We start from the raw sequence: 23,383 nt of genomic DNA on the forward strand, positions 1-23,383 counted from the left end.
AGCCGTGGCCTACTGGTTGGCGCTTTGGACTTGTAACCGGAGGGTTGCCGGTTCAAACCCCGACCAGTAGGTGCGGCTGAAGTGCCCTTGAGCAAGTCACCTACTGGTCACCTAGTGTGCTCACTGTGTGCTGAGTGTGTTTCACTAATTCACAGATTGGGATAAATGCAGAGACCAAATTTCCCTCACGGGATCAAAACAGTATATATACTTTAAACACACACACCACAAGGTATTGAATAAATACAAATACTGTGAACAAACACTTTTTGTCTTTTCATTAATATTTTTTCCTATTCAGCTACACAAACATCATCTTTAAACTTTAACGGACACCCCCCCCATCCCCCCAACATTCAAAATCAATTGTATGCACCATATTGCTATGTAGCATAGTAATATTATACACCATGTGAAAGCTTGCACTCTTGGAAATCCAAAAATGACCATTTTTATGTACAGTCTGTATAGTGCTTTACATTGTCAGATTGATCATAATATGTCTTAATTAAATTTAATCCCTGCTGCCCTCCTCCGCTTTTGGTGCTACCCTGACCTCTGACTGCAGTGTAGCTGCAGCACAATAAGTAGATGCAACATATTGGGTACCGAAATATTCACAAGAATCCAAAGAAATTGAATCTTCATGTTGTTTTATCCAATATTAGTTGTGCAGATGTATAGTTTCTTGTACACAACCATTGAACCAACAAAGTAAATACAAAAATAGAGACTTTTGTGTAATTATTCCATATTTTGTGTAGTCATTCTATATCGGAACACCTGACATACAATCCAAATAGTCTACAAGAAACCTCAGACCTTTCATTTGAGACCAAGATTATGCTTCTAGAGAGGTTGCTACACAGTAAGGCTTTTTTTTGTCAGTGTGCATTTTGGGTAACCAAAAGTCCTATGGGAAGTTTCCATAAGGCATTTTACAAAACGCATGAGCATACCTTGGTAAAAAATGGTCTACTCATTTTTTTTTCTATATTGATCTACTTTTGCACAAAGCTTCACAAGACCTGGTGCTAGGGCTCAGTTGTGTTTCTAAGTCCATTCAAGTAACCTAGAGGGCTGAATTGTGGTCAGTTCAGAGATGCTTGCAATCCGGCAGGAAGAAAAAACTATATTCTAGCCTCTGTAGCCCTGTGTCAGTACATCACACAGTTATTCTGATGGTCTCTACTGAAACTACTGTGTCTTATCTTTACAAAGAGGTCAAGCATTTGATGGTGGGCCAAATTGGGTGAGAACAGTGGCTTCTAGAGTATAAGAACAATGCGATTTCGGGGTAAAAGCCTAGAGATGGCCCGTTCGTAATAGTTAAACTACACAAAATTGTATTGTAAATCAGAGTCCTGTACACCATAGTATGGTTATGGTTATGGATTTGGCAGACGCCTTTGTCCAAAGCGACACACAAATACAAAACAACATAATATTTAAAATTGAACAGGGAACAGATTAGAATGTTGGTCAAACTATAATAAGGAGAATAGTAATAATAAACAATAATATCAATTTAATCAATAATATAAAATAATATAAAAACAATGACATGGTAAGACTACATTAAGTTTCAACTGTATAGCACATCCATCTAATTACCTAGCCACAACTAGCTAGCTACAGCATAAGCATCTGGCTACCTAGCCACAACTAGATAGCTAACTAGGTTAAGTTTTTATGAATAAGAGAAATGCAATAATTATATCCCCCAAACAATTTTACTAAGTATGAATTTAGGAATACTAGAAGTTTTTTTAGAGTGAGCTAAAATGCTTTGAGGAGTTCTTCAAGTTTAACTCCTCAAACTTTGAGGAGTTCTTCACAATACCTTTGAATCAGTCAAAACATTTTATGAAAATGTAACATTATGACTGCATTATGAAATAATGCAATAATTTCATAATGAAATAATCAACATCACAGCGATTTATACTATTGCAGTATGAATATTCAAGCTTTATTAATGTTCCACCATTCCATCCAATTCAAAGTTTTTCACTCACTTAACATTCTATAAATCATGTTTATGTTTCTGAAGTCTTCTTTATGTTTGCAGAAATAGTGTGGCTGATTCTGAATTATTCAAGGAGGTTTGGTGCCCCCGCATGCTCAGTCGTGGCTGAATCCTGAAAATGCAATTCAATGCTACTGTTAATGACATTGGCAAATAATTAGGCACTGATTCTTGAGAAACTTTAAATTGATATTGAAAAGCTTTATGCAATGGCAAATAAACTGCATGGGCTATACACTATATGGTGGCTACTAATAATGTGCTAATACAGACTCCCAACTTTTTCAATCAAAATATTTTTTAGGGCCCTATCGTGCACCCAGGGCAAGGTGGCACAAAGCGTGACGCAAGGCTTATATCTTACACTCAATAAAGTCAGGAAATTCTCGCCATGCACTCCACTTTTATTAAACCTTGAGCCCTATCTTCCACCCTCTAAAAATCCTTATGCCACTGACCAAGAAGAACAACCTGGTCGACTACAGTATGCTGCAAATTAAACAGCCCGCAGGCACTCTCCCTCTTGCTACACTGTTGCGTTTTAAAAGCGAAACTGATACCACAACCGGTCTGGGTTTGCTGAAGTAGTCTAGGCTACAGGCTGCATTTATCACAGAAAATCAATCAACATAGCAAGTAGATCTAGTCTACACTGTGCCTATTTAGAGAAAGGAGCATAAGTTTACCGCGACAACAGCAATCACTATAATTTGCATTGCACTGATGCACAGACTAAACGGTCAAAAAGCCTCTTCCCTATGTCAATGTTGTAAAAGAAGATAGGCTAGGTCGACAGGACATAGCCTACCTCTGTCACGAACACTGTTAGTGTCAACGGAGTTACTGCCTCGGTGTGTTGCCAAACCTTAGAAATAAAAGAAAGCCTAGCATGCATGGACAGTCTTCTTTCAACCCAGATACCGCAGAATGGAAAAGTCACGACCCACGAGAGAACAAAAACAAATAGCCTAAACAGGCAAAAGTGAAGTGCCCTTTTGGATGTGTTAATAGAGCTGCAGTTGCACTTAGTTGTTAGTGATTAATCATGTTGCTTTTTCAAATGAAATGCGTTTGTTAGTATAGGCTAGCCAATTGTGAAAATAGGGAAATTAAACTGTGTGGAAATTTTCAACCCGTGTAGCCTACACAAACAATCTTAAATCGACACTAGAAATGCAATTCCGAGGAATTACACGAGGGGATGCAGTCTGCTGGTTAGGGTGTTGGTGAGGCTGTTGAGCTTGCTGCTAGCTGGTTGGTAGGGTAATTGTGATACCTGCAAAGGTTCTTTTGGAGTAACCAAATTTGAATCTTGTGTGACATGGCATTCTTGAGATATCATACTCAAGGTGTTTTTGACCTTGACATTTGACCTTCAACCTCCAACTTCAACTCACTTCATCTTTGAGTCCATAAAAACACTCGTACCAAATTTAAAGCATGTACGTCAAGCCGTTCTGGAGATATAATGCTGAATGCATGAGATATGGCTGGGACTTTTATTTTGACACACAGGAAACACTTTAACAGGATGTGTAGTTCAGGTAGAGCTAGATTGTATGCTTAGAAGCTGAGAGAGTTGAATTCCTCACAGGTGACACCTGTGCCAGTGTTCTGATTAGCCTGGGAACTGCTCTGAGAACTACTTAACGAGCGCAGCTGGCTCTTATGACATCACAGCCCCCATTCAAGTCTATGGGGGAAAAATACACTTTTAATTACAAATATCTCAAAAAGTATAAACTTCTCAAAAATGAAAAACGGATAGGACGGTAAAGCCTTGGAAGATCTACGGAACGGTGCTTCAACCAAATTTGCACATTAAGCGGTTTAGGCTGAATAGCACGCACAAAAAGGTAAAAAGAAAAATAATAATAACTAGAAATGCAATTCCAAGGAATTACCAGTGCATGAAAATGCTAAAGTTGTGATGTAAAATATCATGTATAGTTAAAACAGATAATACAGAGATGGTTACTACGGTGATGCTAGACATGGTGGTTGCATAGCTTAATAAAAGTTGATAGTTTAAAAGTAGACTGTTTAAAAGCTGAATGTAGATAGTTTAAAAGTTGTTGATAGACAGTAGATAGTTTAAAAGTTGTTGATAGACAGCTAGTTTAATAGATAGTTTAATGATAGTTTAAAAGTAGACCGTTTAAAAGTTGAAGGTAAATTGTTTAAAAGTTGTTGACAGACTGGAAGTTTAATGAATGTTGATATTTAAATAGTTTAATGGCTGTATATAGGTAGATATTTGACGATAACTAAAAGTTGGAATGGCTCTAATGTTTGCTAGCAGTTATGCTAAGATAGCTAACTATGCTAACCATGCTACTTAGCTAATGTTTTATAGCAGTGCTAACAATGCTAACATGCTAACCATGCTACTTAGCTAACTTAGCTAACATTTTCTAGCAGTTTTGCTAAACATGTTAGCAATACTAACTATGCTAACCATGCTACTTAGCTAACTTAACTAACGTTTTCTAGCAGTTTTGCTAAACATGCTAACTATGCTAGCAATGTTAACTATGTTAACCATGTGACTTAGCTAACCTAGCTAATCATTTTTAGTAGTTATGCTAACTATGCTAAGTAGCATGCTAACAATGCTAACATGTTAAGTATGCTAACCATGTGACTTAGCTAACCTAGCTAGTCATTTTTAGTAGTTATGCTAACTAACATGCTAACAATGCTAACATGCTAAGTATGCTAACCATATGACTTAGCTAACCTAGCTAATCATTTTTATCAGTTTTGCTAAAAATGCTAACAATGCTAGCAATGTTAACATGCTAACTATGCTAACCATGCTAACTAGCTACAGTGGGTAGGAGTCATAGTTGATGACAAGTGTTGACATAGTTGATGACAAGTTAAAAGTTGTTGATAGACAGCTAGTTTAATAGATAGTTTAATAATAGTTTAAAAGTAGACTGTTTACTGCTTAATGGCCTTATTATGTCATAATCGGCAATGTTAAGTCTATGGGGATTTTTAAAAAGTTTTTCTTTAATAGTTTAAAAAGTATAAAAGTTTCAAAGTTGAAAAGACATAGCAACCCGATCTGTTTGAAGACCTACGTTACAAAGTTTGAATGAAGTTTCTTGTTCAGCCACATACTGTATGATATAATAATAATAATAAGAAGAAGAATAAGAACTTACTTCAAAGGGTTCTGCAAAGGCTGTATAGCCACTATAGCAGGGGTTAGGAATAGAAACCAAAGCAGGGTTTGTGCTCCCTGGTGTAGGACCACCATCATCTTCATTCTGTGAGTTGATATGGAAAGACGCCATGGAAATTAAGATCATGTGAAACACATTCTTTTGTGGACAAAGTGCAGTTTTTGAATAATAAGTTTGTTTTTGCATAGTAAATATTCTTTTTGACATTTGAGAGTAAATATTCTTACATCACATTATTTGATCACAGTTAACTCTCAATAAATTATTTTCAAGATACAGTATTAAAGTAGACAATAAATAAGTAGATGTGAATGTCCAGCTTCAGAAAGTAAAAGTCCTTTTATGTATTGTGTCTACAACCCTAATTCCAAATAATATGGGACGTTGTGTAAAATGTAATTAAAAACAGAATGTGATAATCTGCAAATCTCGAAACCCATATTTAGCTGCAAAAAGGACATAGACAACATATCAAATGTTGAAAATGACAAATTTCATTATTTCATGGAAAATATTTATACATTTTGAATTTGATGCCAGCAACACATCTCAAAAAAGTTGGGATAGGGGCAACAAAAGTCTGGAAAAGTTGTGTAATGATAGGGACAACAAAAGTTGGAACATTTCACAATTAATTAGGTTAACTGGCACCATGACTGGGTATAAAAAAGAGTCTCTTTGAAGTAAGAGAAGAGAGAACAAAAACAAGAGGCATTCATCACTCTGTGTAAACCTGTGTGAGCAAATCATGAAACAATATAAGAATAATGCTTACATAAGCATTATGCAGTACATAATATAATTAAAATATTCAGAGAATCCAGAGAAATCTTTTCAAGCAAGGAAAGATCACTATAATTTGCATTGTCGAAGAACAATATTGGATGGCCGTGGTCTTTTGGACCTCAGATGCCACTGCATTAAAACCAGATGTTTCTGTAAAGAAAATCATAGACCTTTTACGCAAAAACGGAAATGCGTCAAGGACGTGTAAACCCAGTTCTGCTGTATGCTTTGTTGATGCAAAAATAGCAACAACAATCTAAGCTGTGCGAACGTCAGAGGGCGGTCTACGCTGATTCATCATTAGTGAGACACGAGGACAGCTGCATGCAAATCCTATCAGCATAACAATAGTGGCTGCTGCTGAAGCGTCAGCATAAGTGGCAGCCCTCGTTTCAGCCGGCCTCGTTTAAGACGGACCCGGTCAAGACAAGCAAGTTTACCTGTGCAAGTTCACCGAGCACAGGCACCGACAAAGGCAAAATGTGCCGTTCCACCATATCTGTTATCACCGGCCATTGCAGAAAACGGCATCATGCCAAAAGGGGCAGAAATCGCCTTAACCTCCAGGAACTTAAACGGTCCTCACCGACAGAAACCTCCTTCTCCATGGGCTTGTGGAACTGTCAATCCGCAGTCAACAAAACGGACTTCATAGCTGGCTATGCCAACCACCTTTCATTGGAACTCCTCGCTCTCACTGAGACTTGGATCAAACCAGAGAACACTGCCACCCCGGCTGCACTCTCCACTAACCTTACACTATCCCACACCCCTCGCCTATCTGGACGAGGAGGCGGGACGGGCCTGCTGATCTCCAACAAATGGAAATTCACCCCGCTACTGCCTTCAAACAAATATGTCTCATTCGAATTCCATGCCATCACAGTGATCGCCCCAGCAAAACTCTACGTGCTGGTCATCTACCGCCCTCCAGGCCAACTAGGCGACTTTATTGACGAACTTGACACTCTGCTATCCTCCATCCCTGAGCATGACTGTCCGCTTCTTGTTCTCGGTGATATGAACATCCACTTAGATGCCCCAGGCTCAGCGGACTTTTTGGCCCTGGTCCACTCCTTTGACCTCGAACTGGTTCAAAGCCCACCGACTCACAAAGCTGGCAAAGAGCTTGACTTGATCTTCACTCGGAACTGCAGCACAGACACCCTCATGGTGACGCCTCTCCATCTTTCTGACCACTTCTTCATCCAGTTCAACGTCAGCCTGACAGAACAGCCTCCGGCTCCTCAGCCGATGGTCACGTTCCGCCGCAACATCCGGAACCTGTCTCCAACGCACTTCTCCTCTGTGGTTGCCTCCGGTCTACCTCCACTCAACACCTTCTCCTCTCTGGAGGTTAATGAGGCCACTGACTCGCTCTGCTCCACACTGACCTCGTGTCTAGACGAGCTGTGCCCTCTTACCACAAGGCCAGCTCGATCCAAACATTCTCATCCATGGCTAAATGATACCCTCCGATCGCAGCGCACCAAACTCAGAGCCGCGGAGAGGAAATGGCACAAATCCAAACTAGCTGACGACCTCAAAAACTACCAGACACTACCAGACATCACTGCTGCTAAGACTGCTTTCTACAATGACAAATTCAACAGCGTTACAGACACTCGAAAACTTTTCTCAACCTTCAAATCGCTACTCAACCCTCAGCTGCCTCCTCCTCCATCCAGCCTTACTGCAGATACCCTCGCCTCATTTTTTACAAACAAAGTGGCGGCAATCAGCAGTCAATTCTCTACATGCCCACTCAACGCATCTGACTCAGATACCGCACTCCTACAACCTCTAGGGACTGCTGGAACATCTTTTTCAGCATTCACGCCTCTCTCCGAGAGTGAAGTGTCCAGACTCCTGACATGCAGCCGTCCTACCACATGCTCGCTGGACCCTATACCTACGAGCCTACTTCAGTCCATCAGCCCGACCATCGCACCAGCTAACAGCGTTCAAAATGGCCCGGTAACACCGTTACTTAAGAAAGCTTCTCTCAACCCTGCTCAAGTCGAGAACTACCGCCCTGTCTCACTACTGCCTTTCCTATCCAAAGGCATTGAACGCAGCAGTCTCCAAACAGGTCTCTGACTTCCTTTCACAGAACAACCTTCTGGATCCAAATCAGTCTGGGTTCAAAAAGCGGCCACTCTACCGAAACGGCTCTGCTGTCTGTAACAGAAGCCTAAAAAAGAAGCCAGGCGACCGCCGGTCATCAGTACTCATTCTGCTTGACTTATCGGCTGCCTTTGACACGGTTAATCACCATATCCTTCTCTCTATACTCGCTGACATGGGAATCTCCGGTTCTGCTCTCTCCTGGTTTGAATCCTACCTCACAGGGCGCTTGTTTAACATTATCATGGCTTGGTCAACTATCTGCATCTCACCACAGGGTCCCCAGGGCTCAGTGCTGGGCCCCTCCTCTTTGCTATCTACACCACCTCCTTGGGACAGATTATCCGTTCAAGACGGCTTCTCATACCACTGCTATGCAGGCGACACACAGCTCTATCTGTCCTTTCCACCTGATGACCCCTTGGTTTCAGCACGGATCTCGGATTGCCTTTCAGACATAGCTACATGGATGAAGGCACACCACCTCCAGCTGAACCTCTCAAAGACTGAACTGCTGGTCATCCCAGCCAAACCTACCATACACCACGACATCAACATCAAATTTGACTCCCTGTCTGTTTCACCGACCAGGACTGCAAGAAATCTAGTAGTTGTTCTCGACAACCAACTAAACTTCTCAGATCATGTTGCCTCAGTCGCCCGGTCATGCCGTTTCGCACTCTACAACATACGGAAAATCAGGACTTACTTGACACAAGATGCTACCCAACTTCTGGTTCAGGCAATAGTCATCTCACAACTCGACTAATGCAATGCCCTCCTGACAGGTCTCCCAACCTGCGCAGTGAAACCACTTCAGATGATCCAGAACGCGGCGGCGCGCCTGGTCTACAACCAACCCAAAAGGGCACATGTTACCCCGCTGCTCATCCAGCTACACTGGCTACCTATGGCGGCCCGCATCAAATTCAAGTCTCTAACGCTTGCCTACAAAGTAGTCTCCGGTTCTGCTCCCACCTACTTGAATGCCCTCATACAGACTTACACTACCTCCAGACGCTCGGCTCCTCTGTTAGCGACGCCTAGCTCTACCACCGATGCACTCAAGCCAATCCAAACTTTTTCTCATCTGTTGTTCCTCGTTGGTGGAACACACTGCCAGTTCCTACAAGGGCAGGGACATCCTTCTCCACTTTCAAAAAACTCCTGAAGACCCAGCTCTTTAGAGAACATCTACTCTAATAGCAACACTTTCAACAAGTCTTACTGATCCTAGCACTCACCAGCCGTTTTAAACTGACAAGTAACTATTAAAAACAGCACTCACCGACGCACTTATTCTTACTGTACTCTAATGTTTTTTAAACTGTCCTAAAATTGTGACAATTGTTCTAAAACTTACTGTGTACCATGTTGTTAGTCGCTTTGGTTAAAAAAGCGTCAGCCAAATGTAATGTAATGTAATGTAATGAATGGGACATTCATTCATTCATTATTGAGACAACTTCAATACAGACATTAGTACACAATGCAACATTTTCCTGGAGAGACCAGAGAACATTTACAGAATGCTGTTAAATGAAGAGGTGAGGCAACAGTCAGGCGCGCGGGAACCTATTTTTGACCAGGGGTGCTGAATAACAAAAATAATGGATGTCCGACGATTTCTCCCCTCCTGGACATGTTTCAAATTTTGACTGCTACATCATTTTAGTGCGGTGTGCGGGTGATAGAGAGAAGTTTTAGGGATCAATAAAGTATATCTGTATATCTATCTATCAATCTATCTACGTCCTGGGCAGCCACAAATTCCAATGTTCCACGCAGGGCTCTCAAGTTTTGAAGTTTGCAAGGAGTGAGACTTTGTTTCTGGGGGGACGGGACGTGGCATTGGCACAGTGCCACGCCCCCTCCCCCTGATCGAAGTACATGAAAGTCCTACGTCTGCTTGAACTACTCGTGGCGCCCACCCCCCAGATCACCAGACCCACCCTCCCCATGTCCCATCAACCCAGCTTCACGAGAGAGCACAAATTCCATTATTTCAAACACACTGTTTTATTTATTCTAGAACCCTATAGTAAATAATAATGAATAATAATAACACATCACTGCAAACCTCAATCTGATGCAGGTTATGTAGACCAGCCTTTCTCAAACTTCTTTGACCTAAGGCCCAGTCATGGCAGACTTTGGGGTCATAGGGCTCATCTACACATACCCAACCCCACTCCCTCCAAATCAAATTGTCATTATCATTATCACAATCCTTATTATGCCTATATTGTTTTACATGCACTTTCACTTAAATGTTTTGTGACATGCACATCAGAGGACTGCTAATGTAAGATATAATTAGTTTCATTGCTTTTGCATGGTTGCATGATGCTTGCATAAGAAGAAAACTTCTCAAAACAGCAACAATTATATGGGTGCTATTGTTTTGGGATGTTTCCCTCATGCAAGCATCATACATTGGTAGGAAATGGGGGAAAAAAATACATGTTTTTTAATGAAGTTTACCAGCTTTTTTTGGCGAGCAGATAGGTGTAAATCACTGATCTGTTGATCTTTAACAGAAGGCTACAATAGCTTTTGGCCACGTTATATTCAAATTTGACTATACAATACTCAGTGCTATACAGTGTATTATACAGTTTCTGCTCTGTTTCTATGGAAGTTCCAAAAAGCAACGTTGTTCTATTAAGTGTCGTTAAACAATTAAATAGCATTCAACAGGTTGAAGCGGAGCTTTGATACCAACGTTATCGATTAGTTTCAGTTTCTCTCGCGCAGACGCCTGCATTGAATGAACGCTCATACCACCACTTTATTGTATGCCTCCATGTGTAATGACATTAATAGCAGAAACTTTTGTTTTCTTTTTTTGTCGGTCCGCGGTATCTTGATCAACTGCGCAGCAAATTATCAGACGAAGCACCGGGCCTAATTTCACTCCACGACTCCGCGGACCAGCAGTCTCCACGTTGCAGACCCACATCAAAACAAAACTATTTCCTGATTGGTTGAGATCCTATTTTCTGATTGGCCGATAGGTTAGTAACTGAACAGCAGCTCTCTGAGCTGAATGAGCGCACAGACAGCAACGTTGTGCGACACGTTTGTAAAATATAGCCCTTAGAAATTTCTGTGCGGGCAAGTTAATAATTTCTCGGAGTGAGAAATGCCATGTGTGGCGTGTGAGTGTGTGAAGTCATTGAAATGCGTGTCTCACGCTCAATGCGTGAGACTTGAGAGGTCTGGTTCCACGACAGCACTCCGACTCCACTGCACCCACCCTCACCCCACAGAAGCGCACTTGAATCTAGCCTATTTCAGTATAGCTAAGGAAAATTACTTTTCGTCAAAACCACACCAGAGATGTTTGGATTTAAATATAGGCTAATAATCAGGCTGCAATGATCTCGCAAATAATTCCTGAATAGCCTAAAGTGTGTCGTCTCCACAGCAAGAATGTGTCCTAATAATTTCTATCTTAGCGACTAGTGAAATGATTCCACTAGCTATAATTTATTAATTTTGCAAAACTGTACAACACAATTAAAGTTTCTTTCAGCTTATCCATGCTTTTTTGAACGTGTAAATCGCATAGAATATGTAGGCCTATATCAATCGTAGGCCTACACACTTAATCGCTATCACCAGAGCCCGTTTACGGATTAGACATTCTCTGGCTATCACATAGATGAAACCACGCTACGGTTCTTACAGTAACTGACTCACGTTCACGTTGATCTCTATAACTTAATTTTTAGTAGCCTATATTCCAACCAATCCATAACCCTTTTTTGCTATTTGACTCATCATTTCACATACACACATTTAAACAATGTCAGACAGCGAATTAGTAATTATTTAAAAATATATATAACAAATTTAAAAAATCTATCTCCTGCCAGCAGGGGGTGCTGCAGCACCCTCAGCACCCCCCTTCCCGCGCCCTTGAACATAGTAGTAAACATGTCCCTGTCTTAACTTTTTTAAGACGTGTCGCTAGCATCAAACATTTTTATTTTCCAAAAAAGAACATTTATTTCCTTCAACACCTGATATGTTGTCTTTGAACAATTCTCAATTAAATATAGGTTGAATATGATTTGTAAATCATAGCATTCTGTTTTCACTCACATTTTACACAGCGTCCCTAAAATTAACTCATATACCTGGCTGAGGAGTTGTGGTAGTTAGAATCAGTTGGTTTAGTGAATGGTTGGAGCAAATATATGGCAGAATTTTTACTTTTTGATTTTTACACCTCTGCAATTATGGTCATCATTTACCTTGAAATACTGGAAACGGAAAGCATCCTTTTTGTACCTGAACACATAGTATGCCATACCAGTAGCAGCAAGGAGTATAAAGAGTGTTATCATAATGGGGACGCCAGAGACACCCCCAGACTGGGGATGAGGTAATGGTTTCACCTGCACAAAATCATTATCATCATTAATATATAATAATCACAAACTTGGAGAATTTGTTTTGTCTTCAAAAAAAGGGATTCTTTGAGTCCTTATGCAGAGTATTTTCCTCGTAGACTTAACAGGTTTACTTATAAAACAAATAGCAGAAAGGTCATGCTTCCAACAACATAAAAATGAATAGACATTTTTATCGTTAGTGTGTTTACCATTGTCTCTGTCTACTATTTTGTCTTAACTGGAAATCTGGAAAGTTGCATTAATAACAGCAAAATGTACATTCTTTGTGTGAATTTTATCTGGGAAATATGTAATTACTTACAGGTTCGGGGGGTGCTTTTAATGGTCCATCAATAATGTGTATAATTCCATTGATAGCTGGAATGTCCCAGTCTACAATGCTTCTCTTGTTGACAAGTTTATGAGGTTTGAAATTCTGCTGGATATAGGAGCACAACACTTACAAGGTATGTATGATCGAGTAAGCGTGTGAATAGAGAGTGTGCAATCTTTAAAATTATTTTATTATTATAGAATTTTTGCTTTATCTGTTTTGTTTTCATGTTTGACAGTGATTTACTAAACTGAAGTAACAAAAGAGAAAGAAAAGGGTACACAAAATCTAAGGATAAAAGAAGTTACAATAACAGGTTTTGTATGGAAAAGATACCAGCTTATAGTTATGCCTGTTATAATGTGTTTTTTCTGCATTTGTGGATACATCCACACTACTCAGTTTTTATTTTTAAAAAGAGTTTTAAAACCAAAACGATCTAAACACTATAGTTTATATATTGTAGAATTTAACAGAACAACAGTCAAGCAAAGCTTTCAACCCTTACAGGACTATAGGCTATTTTCAGTGTAATTTTACTACCTTAACTTTTAACAGAACTGACTGCACACAAAAACATTTTAGTTTGTTGCACAACGTTTTTTTTATACTTCAGTCAGTGCTGTCCATATACAGTAGTTATAAATATATATTATATCCACTGTATATTTTCATTTGTGTTCAGCTGTCTGCTACAATGGTTAGATGCATACTGCATTCCACTCCTAAGGCATTTGTAACTGTACCTTAACCCAAATTGTAACCTTAAATTACTGTGTGCATCTTTGCCTTGGTAACTTCCTGACCTTGATGACCTTCATGATAGAATCTTACTCTGTATTTCCAGTAAACATGGTTATCAGGGTTTACATTAGCCGGCTACAGCTGGAAAGTGAAGGGTTTCATGTGTAGTTGCCGGCAGAAAAAATATAAACAGACAGAATGTCTGGTGGAAAATATGGCAAAATAATTCCTATTTACATATTATTATGTTGTTATTACCAACGTAGTGGTAACAAGTGTAGTGAGGGTGGGAGTGAGAGTGAGGGTGTGAGCTGTGATCGCAGAGTAGTATAAACTTATCCAAACAGCAATATCACACCTGTTTTTAACTGTTTTTAACGTCAGCACGTTAACAAAATGTTACTGACTCCCCGGGAAGTCTCCTGATTGTTCACTACAAAATGTCTGCAGCATTTCATTTTATTGTTGTAGGTTATAACCCATGTCAGTTTGCAATGTTTGCAGAGTTACAAACTTAATTTGTGCTGACTATGTCTAATAAACTGCATTGTTGAAGTATATTGTTTGTGTTTTATTGCGGTTTAAATGTATAAGCTATTAAAAACATATGTCTGGTAGATTTTCTGTATGTCCAATATTCTGGGATATTACCAGACAAACAAACATTTAACGGTAACCTCTGCTGGTGATCAATTTTTGTACCACACCAAAGTTTTGATGTTTACAACTAATTAGTAGTCAACACAGCCAAACCACCACATGATAATTTTCCTACTTTGCATCCCATGTGTGAGATCCCATCATTTATCTAAATTGACAATGAAGCTACTTGTACACCCAAAGTCTAATTAACTCACATCAGACAGTGTTGCATCATCTGCTGGTATCACAATAGTGAGACTGTACCCCAGTCGTGAAGGAATGACCAAGTTGTGTGTCAAATTCTCAAAGACGTGGAAGCTGTTATTAATGGAGATGTGATACTCCATGTCTCTCTGAGACAGCGTCTGTAAATTACACAAAACACTTAAAAAAACGTGGCAGATCATAGGTTCAATCAAAAATATTATACATACACACATCACCTTTCTGAGATATGATTATTCTGTAGGAAAATCAATTACCTCATTGACAGAGAATCCTTCATTATGTGGCACAAACAGGGTGGCAAAAGATGATCTTGCAGACAGGAAATTCATCAGATTCTGTCCTTCCTCAGCTGTGTTTGCATATGTCAACATGGCCTATTTGATAATAAAAATGTTCATGTTACACCTTCATTTCAAAAGCCCAAATTGAATGCGTTTTCTAATATTAATGGGCCCAAAATTCTTCATTTACTTTTAGCAATACATTAACAAGTGTAGGGCGGTGGTAGTGTAGTGGCTAAGGAGTACAGCTAGCATCTAGTAGCCACAAAAGGCAATTCCTGTTATGCCCTTGAGCAAGACACTTAACCCCGAGTTGGTCCAGGGAGAGTGGCCCCTGCAATTGGTATCTGTAACCTTTGGATAAAGCCATCAGCAAAATGTATAAATAATAATACTACTACTAATAATAATAATGTTTCAAGGTGCAAAACAAAGACCCATATTCACAAACCATTTTATCTTTCTGCTAAGAGACCAACATTTACTAAGGAAAAATGACAACGAGGTGGCAGCCGGATTTTTTACAGCTTTGGCAAATACTTTCACTGGTCCCAATTACCAAACAATTTTTGTCTGAGTTGCCATTTGCCAGTTGTCATTGCGTCAACAGTACTTACTTAGTACTATTACTAAAACAAACAATAATAAGAATTACTTATACTTTGGAAATAAATGACAGCACAAGTGACTATGTAAATACCTACTGGGAAAATGTATTGTACATGTAATCAGCATGACTTTTAAGGGGTGTGAAGCATGTGTTCATTTGTCATTGCAGTTACAGTAAGGAACAAAATTATTCAGCGTTATTATTAAGTGTTTTCATATTTTCTAACATTTTTATGAAAAATGGCGTCTTCTTTTTCTGAATGCATGTTTCTATCACATTGTCTTACATTGTCTTTTGGCATGTGGTAGTGTCATTTTCAGTCAGAACAAACATATTGGTCAAGAGAAAACCAACATTAAATCAATATTTGTCAGGGGTATGAATCATCTTGTTCCTAACTATACAGTAATATACTTACAGTGTAAAAAGTTGAGAGTTTATCATTCATGGCTAGAACACTGGCCAGATTTCCATTACAAAAACTTCCATCTCCAATATACTCTTCTTCACAGACACATTCAACATCTAGAAAAGAAAATGACATACTACATATTTGCCTCAATGTATCACTTTATGTGCTCAATGTGTCACTTTTTCTTTGCATCATATATTCTGAATGACATTTAAAGTTGATGGTTAAACACACTATATGGACAAAAGTATTGGGACACCCGGCCATTACACCTATAGGAACTTGAATGATATCCCATTCTATGCATGGGATAGATATAACAGCTTCCACTCTTCTTTCCAGAAGATTTTGGAGAATGTCTGTGATTTTTCTCCATTCATCCTAAAGAGCATCTGTGAGGTCAGGCGCTGATGTTGGATGAGAAGGCCTAGCTCACAATATCTGATAGTTATCCAAAATGTATTTGATAGGGCTCTGTATGAGTAAAGTTTTTCCACACCAAACTAACTCAACCCTGTCCTTATGGACCATGCTTGGTGTACCCTATGACACTGCGAGACAGTGAGCTCTTCAAAACGACCCATTCTCTCTGCATGCTTTTTAATGCACACTGCATGTCTAGGTGCTTGATTTATACTCCTATGGGAATGGGTCTGAGTGGAGCACATGAATTCAGTAATTCAAGGTATTAGTGTCCTAATACTTTTGTCCATATAGTGGAACACCACCAATACCCATAATACTGTATACCTTTCATTCTGTAACAATAGGCATCATATGTCCTGTTTGTGTCTACTGGGTCCTTGTATAGAATGACGCCGACACGGTTGTCACCACATTTGGCAGATGGAAATGTTATTGGATAGCCAACTTTCTTCCCATCTATCCAGCCCGCAACACACAAGTGCATACCCAGCTGGTGAAAGATCATGAGGAGATTATGTCATCATGTCAGATTAAATGTACTGTAGCTTTTATAATATGTCTCTCTGAAAATGCACTGTATTGCTACCTAAAATTTGACTGTACAGTGAAAGAACCAGCACTACAGTTGGACTCATACGTTTACATACCCTAGCAGAATTTTGTGAAATATAAGTTTTTGGAAAATATGATAGATCACGATGATACATGTTTTCCTCTCTCTATGGCTACGTCTGAGCCCGCTAGCATAGCAACATGCTAACACATTCGCGCTGCGCACCAGAGCGTTTGAGTGCATGTACCGACACGGGCGAGGTATGACTCAACTCGTGAAAGTTAAGGTAACAACATATATATCACTACTGACATTGGGTGGCGTGTTCCTTTAAAAGGTATTAATAAATGGTAAGTTAACTCTTTACTATCATTAGATAACATTAGTAAATTACTTATAAGCAGGGTGCGATTTGTCGGGGGGGATGGGGGGATTTCCCCTCCTCTGGTCTTGATATCCTCACCTCTGATTAATTATTTTCATCGCCGGGGGTGGGACAACATTTATCCCCCTCTGCCCTTCATATTGATTAATGCTACTTCATATAAGTAAAGCGCTGCTGCAACATGACAACAGTCTAATACATAATAATCTGACATCAGACGCGCGCCGTCACTGTCAGCGCTCGTGCTGCTGACACAGTGGCTGTGTGATGATTGGTGAATTTGGCCTTGATCATGCATGAAAATTTCAGAATGTCGACTGTGTAGGCTAACCAATCATAAATGGCGAGTTTCAATGGAAAAGTTAGCTGGACAAATGAAAGAAAACGAGAAGGATACAGTGCAGCATATCGTCATATTTTAGAACATTCAAAATCAGATAGGCCTAACTGATGCAACTGAGATGGAGGACAACTCCACGTAGAGTAGAACATATTGTCTGAAGCAACTTACATTAGGTGAGGAGATATTTGCTGAATGTCACAAAAAGTGTTTAGAAATTGTTTGGCATCGCTATTCAATGACTCTACCGAACTACCTGTAGTCTGCGGAGGACGAACGAGAAACCACTGGTTTGATAAATTAGCCAATAGGCCTAGTGGACAAATAACTTAAAGCCTATAATCTGTAGTTTACTGCAAAAACGAATGTTGGTGGCTATTTATCTAGCAGGTGTTTTAACAGCTGCAAGAAATAGAGGCTTCATGGTCATGGCCCATGGTTCGTAAATTATTTTCATAAAACTCCAAGTTGCCCTATCATAACTTCACTCTCCCAAACCCTTCACTGCACTGTAGCCAATTAACTGACAGTAGGCTATTTATTTTCTGTACAATAATTTATTTTTTCAACTTTTGCAATATTACACACTTGGCTACAGAACGCAAATCTGCAGGAGAGAGAATGCACATACGCATCGATTACAAATGTAGGCTATTTGGTTACCAACAAAGAATGGAACCAATTCACTAACTTCAATCCCATCATATACTGTAGCCTACAACGTTTTTTACACAACAAAAACAGAAACGATGGAGGCAGCAAAGGTAGAGGAGTCATTTCAGATAAGAACAAGGTAAATTTATATGCTTGTCAAATGTATACCCTAAGCATTAGAGGAGCTGATTATCATACCGAAAGTGTACACTCGTTGTTTACACGCGTCATACACAGCGGTAAACTAAAACTAAACTAAAGGTAAATATTACAAAAGTGGCAAAATTAATATAGGCCATGAAATTACTAGGCTATGATATGATAATATATTACTTAGTAGTTTATAAGACACTCGGTAACACTTTATTTTAAGGTTCACATGTTGGCGACACAACAGCATATATGTGTTGTTTAGTAACGGTTGAGCCTGTTCCTTTAAAATAAAGCCAAAGGACGTATTCTTGCTTTGGTATAGGCCTACATTTTAGGCTTATTCTCAAATTCCGATTGTGTTGAAAATAGGATTATTAGCCAATTTCAATCAGACAATTTGACGGGAGAGATTAAATTTTGTCGGACATTTCATTTTTTTTTACGTCCAATGTCCAGCAATTACCGGACAACGGAAATCCTGACCATAACACAGCCCTCCAGAGCGCGTAGCTGGAAAGGTGCTTAAGTTAAGAGTTGTATACATCAGAAACGCCCAGATTTTGGGGTTGCTCCTCCCAAAACGCGTAACTCCCCCTATTGCACATAAATGACAGATTTAGGCGAAGGGGAAAATGTACACAGAGTGAAATGCACGTAGTTACGCACCCTTACGCATATGGGAGAATTCCCCCCTTAGTTAGTAATACCTTGTAAATGGTTTGTTAACACAGCTTATTATGAAGCATAACCAATTGTTTGAGATGAAAACACTGATACATGGAAGGTTTGTAAAGAGTATAATTTAGAATCTTTAAAATACAAAGTACAGTATTTTATTTTGAAACAACAGTCTTTCAAGGTATTTGTTGGACTGAATTTTTTGATTGAATGTTTCTACATTACCTACCAATAATTATCTTTCTAAATTACCTATCTAGAATTATCTACCTTGTTTGTCCTGGACTGGACTGGACTGATTATGAATTGTGATAAATTGGTGCAAATAAATCTATGCCCTTTGTTTTATCTCTATGTCCCAATGATATTAGAGGTTCACCTGCTGGGCATCAGACAGCTGATTGAATGTGGCAAGCATGGCCCCATCAGCCTTGCAGCCTGCTTCTGCAGAGGTGAAGTTCATCTTGTACTTTCCTTCTGGAGATCTCAAGTGAAATACTCCAGCTGTTTTTGCTGTGACCAACACAAAGGTTATTCAAATCACTGAGCACTTAAATGCAGAGGAAATGTTCTCCCCAAACAGTGGAATATTGGCTCATTACTCAAGTACAACATTTTCCAGCTCTTTGAAACTTTCTAGTTTGCCACCAAGGCCACATTTATGAAGGCTACAGAACTGTATGCAGAGTGCCATATTTGAGTCATGACAGAAAACAGAAATCCAGAAATATGACTATTTGAAGAATTTGGTTCCAAAACGCTATATATCCATTTTTAAAAACATTAATAAATCATGTTATTTAATTATGTATTTCAGGTAATATCAATACAATTGCAGTTTTGCTGTTTTGATTGACTGAGTAAAGACAAATCATATAACAATAACCCAATCACAGTTGCACTGAAATTACCTGGAAAACAAAATGTAAAAAAATGATTTATGAAAATTCTTTGAAATGGAGGATATAGCGTTTTGGAACCAAACTCTTCATTTCTCCGTCAAAGCAACTTTCTCTGACCATAGCTCTTACTGTGGAAATGTAAGTCCTTGCAGGAAGCTTTAGGATCACATCCTCCATTGTTATCCAGGCATCGGTCAATAGGTGGTATTACCTTCTCCAGGCACTGGAGGCCATCTCCTACATAACCATCATTGCACTGGCATTGTCTCTCATTCTGTAAATTCAACATTTAAAATACAAATACAGTCACAACACTAACTTTGAATCCATGTGACAATTGCAGTGCCACATTACAGGCTAGTAGTATGTGGGTAGAATCATGTTAATATGTAGGTAGTATCATGTTATTGGCGCTGGCAATGTAGTAAATAGTAATATTTAAAGGGGCACCAGGCAAGCCTGATGCTTTTTCTCTACGAAACTCCCCCTCGCTCGGTCTGAAGCTCTTTTCCTTTTCTTTGCATCTTCCGTCAAGGGTTTTCGCTGCTTCTTCGCCGGCTCTGCCATTATACACACGTTTGCAACAATCTCTAGCGTTTCGTTAGCCTGCCTCTGTGCTGTGGATGCAGGATGTAAACTGAAACTGCTTCGGTCGGCGGGTACGATACACTGAACTTGCAAGCGGAATATTCTTCCTACAGGCTGGGCGGGCAAGAGAGTCTTCATTCGCCCTGTAATGAGTCATTTAACCATATACCGACTTACGAAGGTGAGTAATTAACACAAAAACGTTGCCTGGTGTCCCTTTAATCTTTGTCAAGGAATATGCTCAGTAATTGACAGACAAAATGCTGTAAATAAGCCAGACTTAGCTGTGTGTGCTAATTTTCATCTGCTGTCCCTAGCCAGTCCCTAGCCATGAGTCTACATAATAATTTCACCTTTTAAGTTGAATTACTGAAATCAATTAACTTTTGCATGATATTCTAATTTTTCGAGTTTCACCTGTAAACAGGTTATTATTGTAAAATTGAATCTTTGTAATACATGACCCTGATACCACAGAAATTCTACAAAACTGGGTAATGTTTCTGAGTAATGACCAAGGGTAATAATGGGGAAATACTTACTTTTGCCATTTTAATGGGCTACTATATTGGCAACCCTATAATCACTAAATTACTATCATGGAACAATTCTGAAGTAACCATGTTGTTATCAATATATTACTCTACAACTCTTACATATAGGAAGCTGGATAATGATGAGATTGCTGACAAATTCTTCGACATGTAAAGAAGTACACCAGTGCTTTTTTAAATAATCACTACATTTTCTGATAGACTGCTAAAATAGTTCCTTGGATATTGTTTAGATGCAACATGATAGATACACACATGATCAACTAATTGGTTCTTAAGAAGTTATTCTTTGTGTTTAACTGTTACAATCAATTTAACAATTGTCTACATAACTGTAAAGAAAAGTGCTAGCAAAGTTCCTTTGGTTAAAGAGTAACTCTGGAGTAAAAACAACCTAGGGTCTATTTACGCTAGTTAACAAGTTCAAACATTTGAGCAAAATTACATTAATTGGTGGAGTTTTGAGCAAGATTGTTTCTTGCATTAACACTGAATGGGCTTATAGTGAAAGCTAAGGGGGCCAGCTAGCACGTCAAAAAACAAACGCTATTTCATACCACTGACAATGCTCCAAATGTGATTACACTTCTGTGGTGTATTTGGTGAGGGTCTCTACCGACAAACTGAAGTATTGCAAACTTTAAAAGTGTGCAGAGAGGCTGTAAGACCTGTATCTGAAGGAAGAAAATTGCCTGGCTTCGTGTTCCAGCTGAAAGTGTTGAATCAGAATAATTCATGTGTGTATTTCTTATTGTTCCTTGCTCTGGCACTCAGACCACCTGGAGCCAGGAAGCAAAGTGAGGTGTGAGAAACTAAAGTTTGTTGAATCAGTATGGGGCCGGCCTCTGAGAAACATCCCAGGCAAGTTTTAATTAAAGAACAATAGAGGGTGACTAGACCTGATGGTGATGCCAGCCTAACGAGTGTAGGAGGGACAGCCCTCTACCCTTCTACCTATACATCTTCAAACAGAGTTATAACAAGAAGCCCCCCCCCACCCCCTTTTGCTTGTAAACATACTTAAGTCAAGGATATTCCCCTTTTACAGTAGAGATATGGGTGAATCCTCCTGGGGAAACTTGTGTCTCTCCCTTGATGCACGTCATTGAAAGAATAAAGCCTGTTTCCTGATTGACCTTCATCCTGACTAAGTTTCCAGATAACTGTGGTACTAGGAAAACTACCATCAGGCCACACCCTTTCAGGGAGATACTAGTCTAGAACACCATAATTGACAAACATTTCCATCAGACCCCAAAAAGATCAGGCCAATCAGTGACTAGAGGGGATGACACTCTAGTTTTAAAATTGAAAGTGTCTATGGTAAACAGTAGTAGTAGCAATGCCTGACAGCATATGCCATTTATTGTCTGTTTGTAAAGTTTAGGCAAAGTAGGAAGAAACATTAGAAATCAACACTACTGTACGTCTATGCCCCTCACCATGCTAGTGGCTAATGGAAACGTTTCTGAATAAGTGAATAAGTGGTTTTAGCCAGGCTACCTTTATTACTGATCATTAGAGTTGAAAAATAAAAGCCAAGCCAAGGTTACTCACCGGTCCTGTGAACATGCAGGTTGCAAAATCGCTGCAACCACCATTTTCTTCAGTGCATCTGTCAATGGGGGAGCAGTCATTGCCATCACCTGAGTAGCCTGTTTTGCACGAGCAAGTGACATTGAGGTCAACCTGCTGACACTCTGCATGCTGATGGCAGCCTCCATTGTATTCACTGCAGAAATCAGGAGCTGTAAAGACACCAAAGTCGCCATCTTGAATTTAGTCACGATAAGTCGAGCAACGAGTATGAATGAACAGATATGATAAGGGATCAAATTCCAAAAATAATTCCGTGGAAATGCATGGATTCCAGTTACTGCTACTGGAAGATGGCAGTGCTTTTTCAAAGGTCTCAATGTCTCATTTTAAATATCAAGGCCCACGGAAGTCTACCAATGAAGTATGAAGCTACTTTGAGCCTCGTAAATGGTGTAAAACAGTGATTTATTTGCATGGCTAGGACGATGCCCGAGGCACCCCCATCAAAAAACTGTTGGTAGCATCGGCTAACTAGCGCCAGATTTCTGAGTGCAGGGTACAAGCCGAGATGAGCTATGAGACATACGTTCACACTCGGTATCATGTTTCAACACACTTAAAGTCAATATCACACCGGAATTCTCCTTTAACAAGGCTAACAGGGCACAGATGGACAAGAAACAAAGTAAAACAAGTGAACAGGTGAACACAGGGCTGGAAATCATAATTAAACTAGCAGACTAATAATGAGGAACAGGTGAGGGGCAGAGACACAGGCACAGGGAACTAAGACATATGGCAAGACAAACAAAGGAGCACAT

The 23,383-nt window shown here is 39.5% G+C and overlaps 1 protein-coding gene across 3 annotated transcripts in view; it reads right to left on the minus strand.

The window, feature by feature from the left end:
• Window positions 1-1,508: 1,508 nt before the first annotated feature.
• stab1 (stabilin 1) overlaps window positions 1,509-23,383 on the minus strand; it is a 153,048-nt gene continuing 131,173 nt past the window's right edge. The window contains exons 59-69 of one of the 3 annotated variants that reach the window (XM_048254800.1): window positions 22,581-22,771; window positions 20,011-20,155; window positions 19,359-19,492; window positions 16,541-16,706; window positions 15,797-15,903; window positions 14,742-14,861; window positions 14,475-14,624; window positions 12,862-12,978; window positions 12,399-12,542; window positions 5,203-5,307; window positions 1,509-2,141 (exon numbers count right to left, since the gene is read on the minus strand). In XM_048254800.1, coding sequence (XP_048110757.1) covers window positions 2,094-2,141; window positions 5,203-5,307; window positions 12,399-12,542; window positions 12,862-12,978; window positions 14,475-14,624; window positions 14,742-14,861; window positions 15,797-15,903; window positions 16,541-16,706; window positions 19,359-19,492; window positions 20,011-20,155; window positions 22,581-22,771 — 1,427 coding nt within the window. In that variant the 3' untranslated portion in view covers window positions 1,509-2,093. Of the gene's footprint in view, window positions 2,142-5,202; window positions 5,308-12,398; window positions 12,543-12,861; window positions 12,979-14,474; window positions 14,625-14,741; window positions 14,862-15,796; window positions 15,904-16,540; window positions 16,707-19,358; window positions 19,493-20,010; window positions 20,156-22,580; window positions 22,772-23,383 lie in introns of those variants that run through there. The other 2 variants (XM_048254801.1, XM_048254803.1) reach the window with 2 other exon arrangements.

The sequence above is a fragment of the Alosa alosa genome, chromosome 10 (assembly GCF_017589495.1).
Source record: "Alosa alosa isolate M-15738 ecotype Scorff River chromosome 10, AALO_Geno_1.1, whole genome shotgun sequence".
In the NCBI taxonomy this organism is placed as follows: domain Eukaryota; kingdom Metazoa; phylum Chordata; class Actinopteri; order Clupeiformes; family Clupeidae; genus Alosa; species Alosa alosa.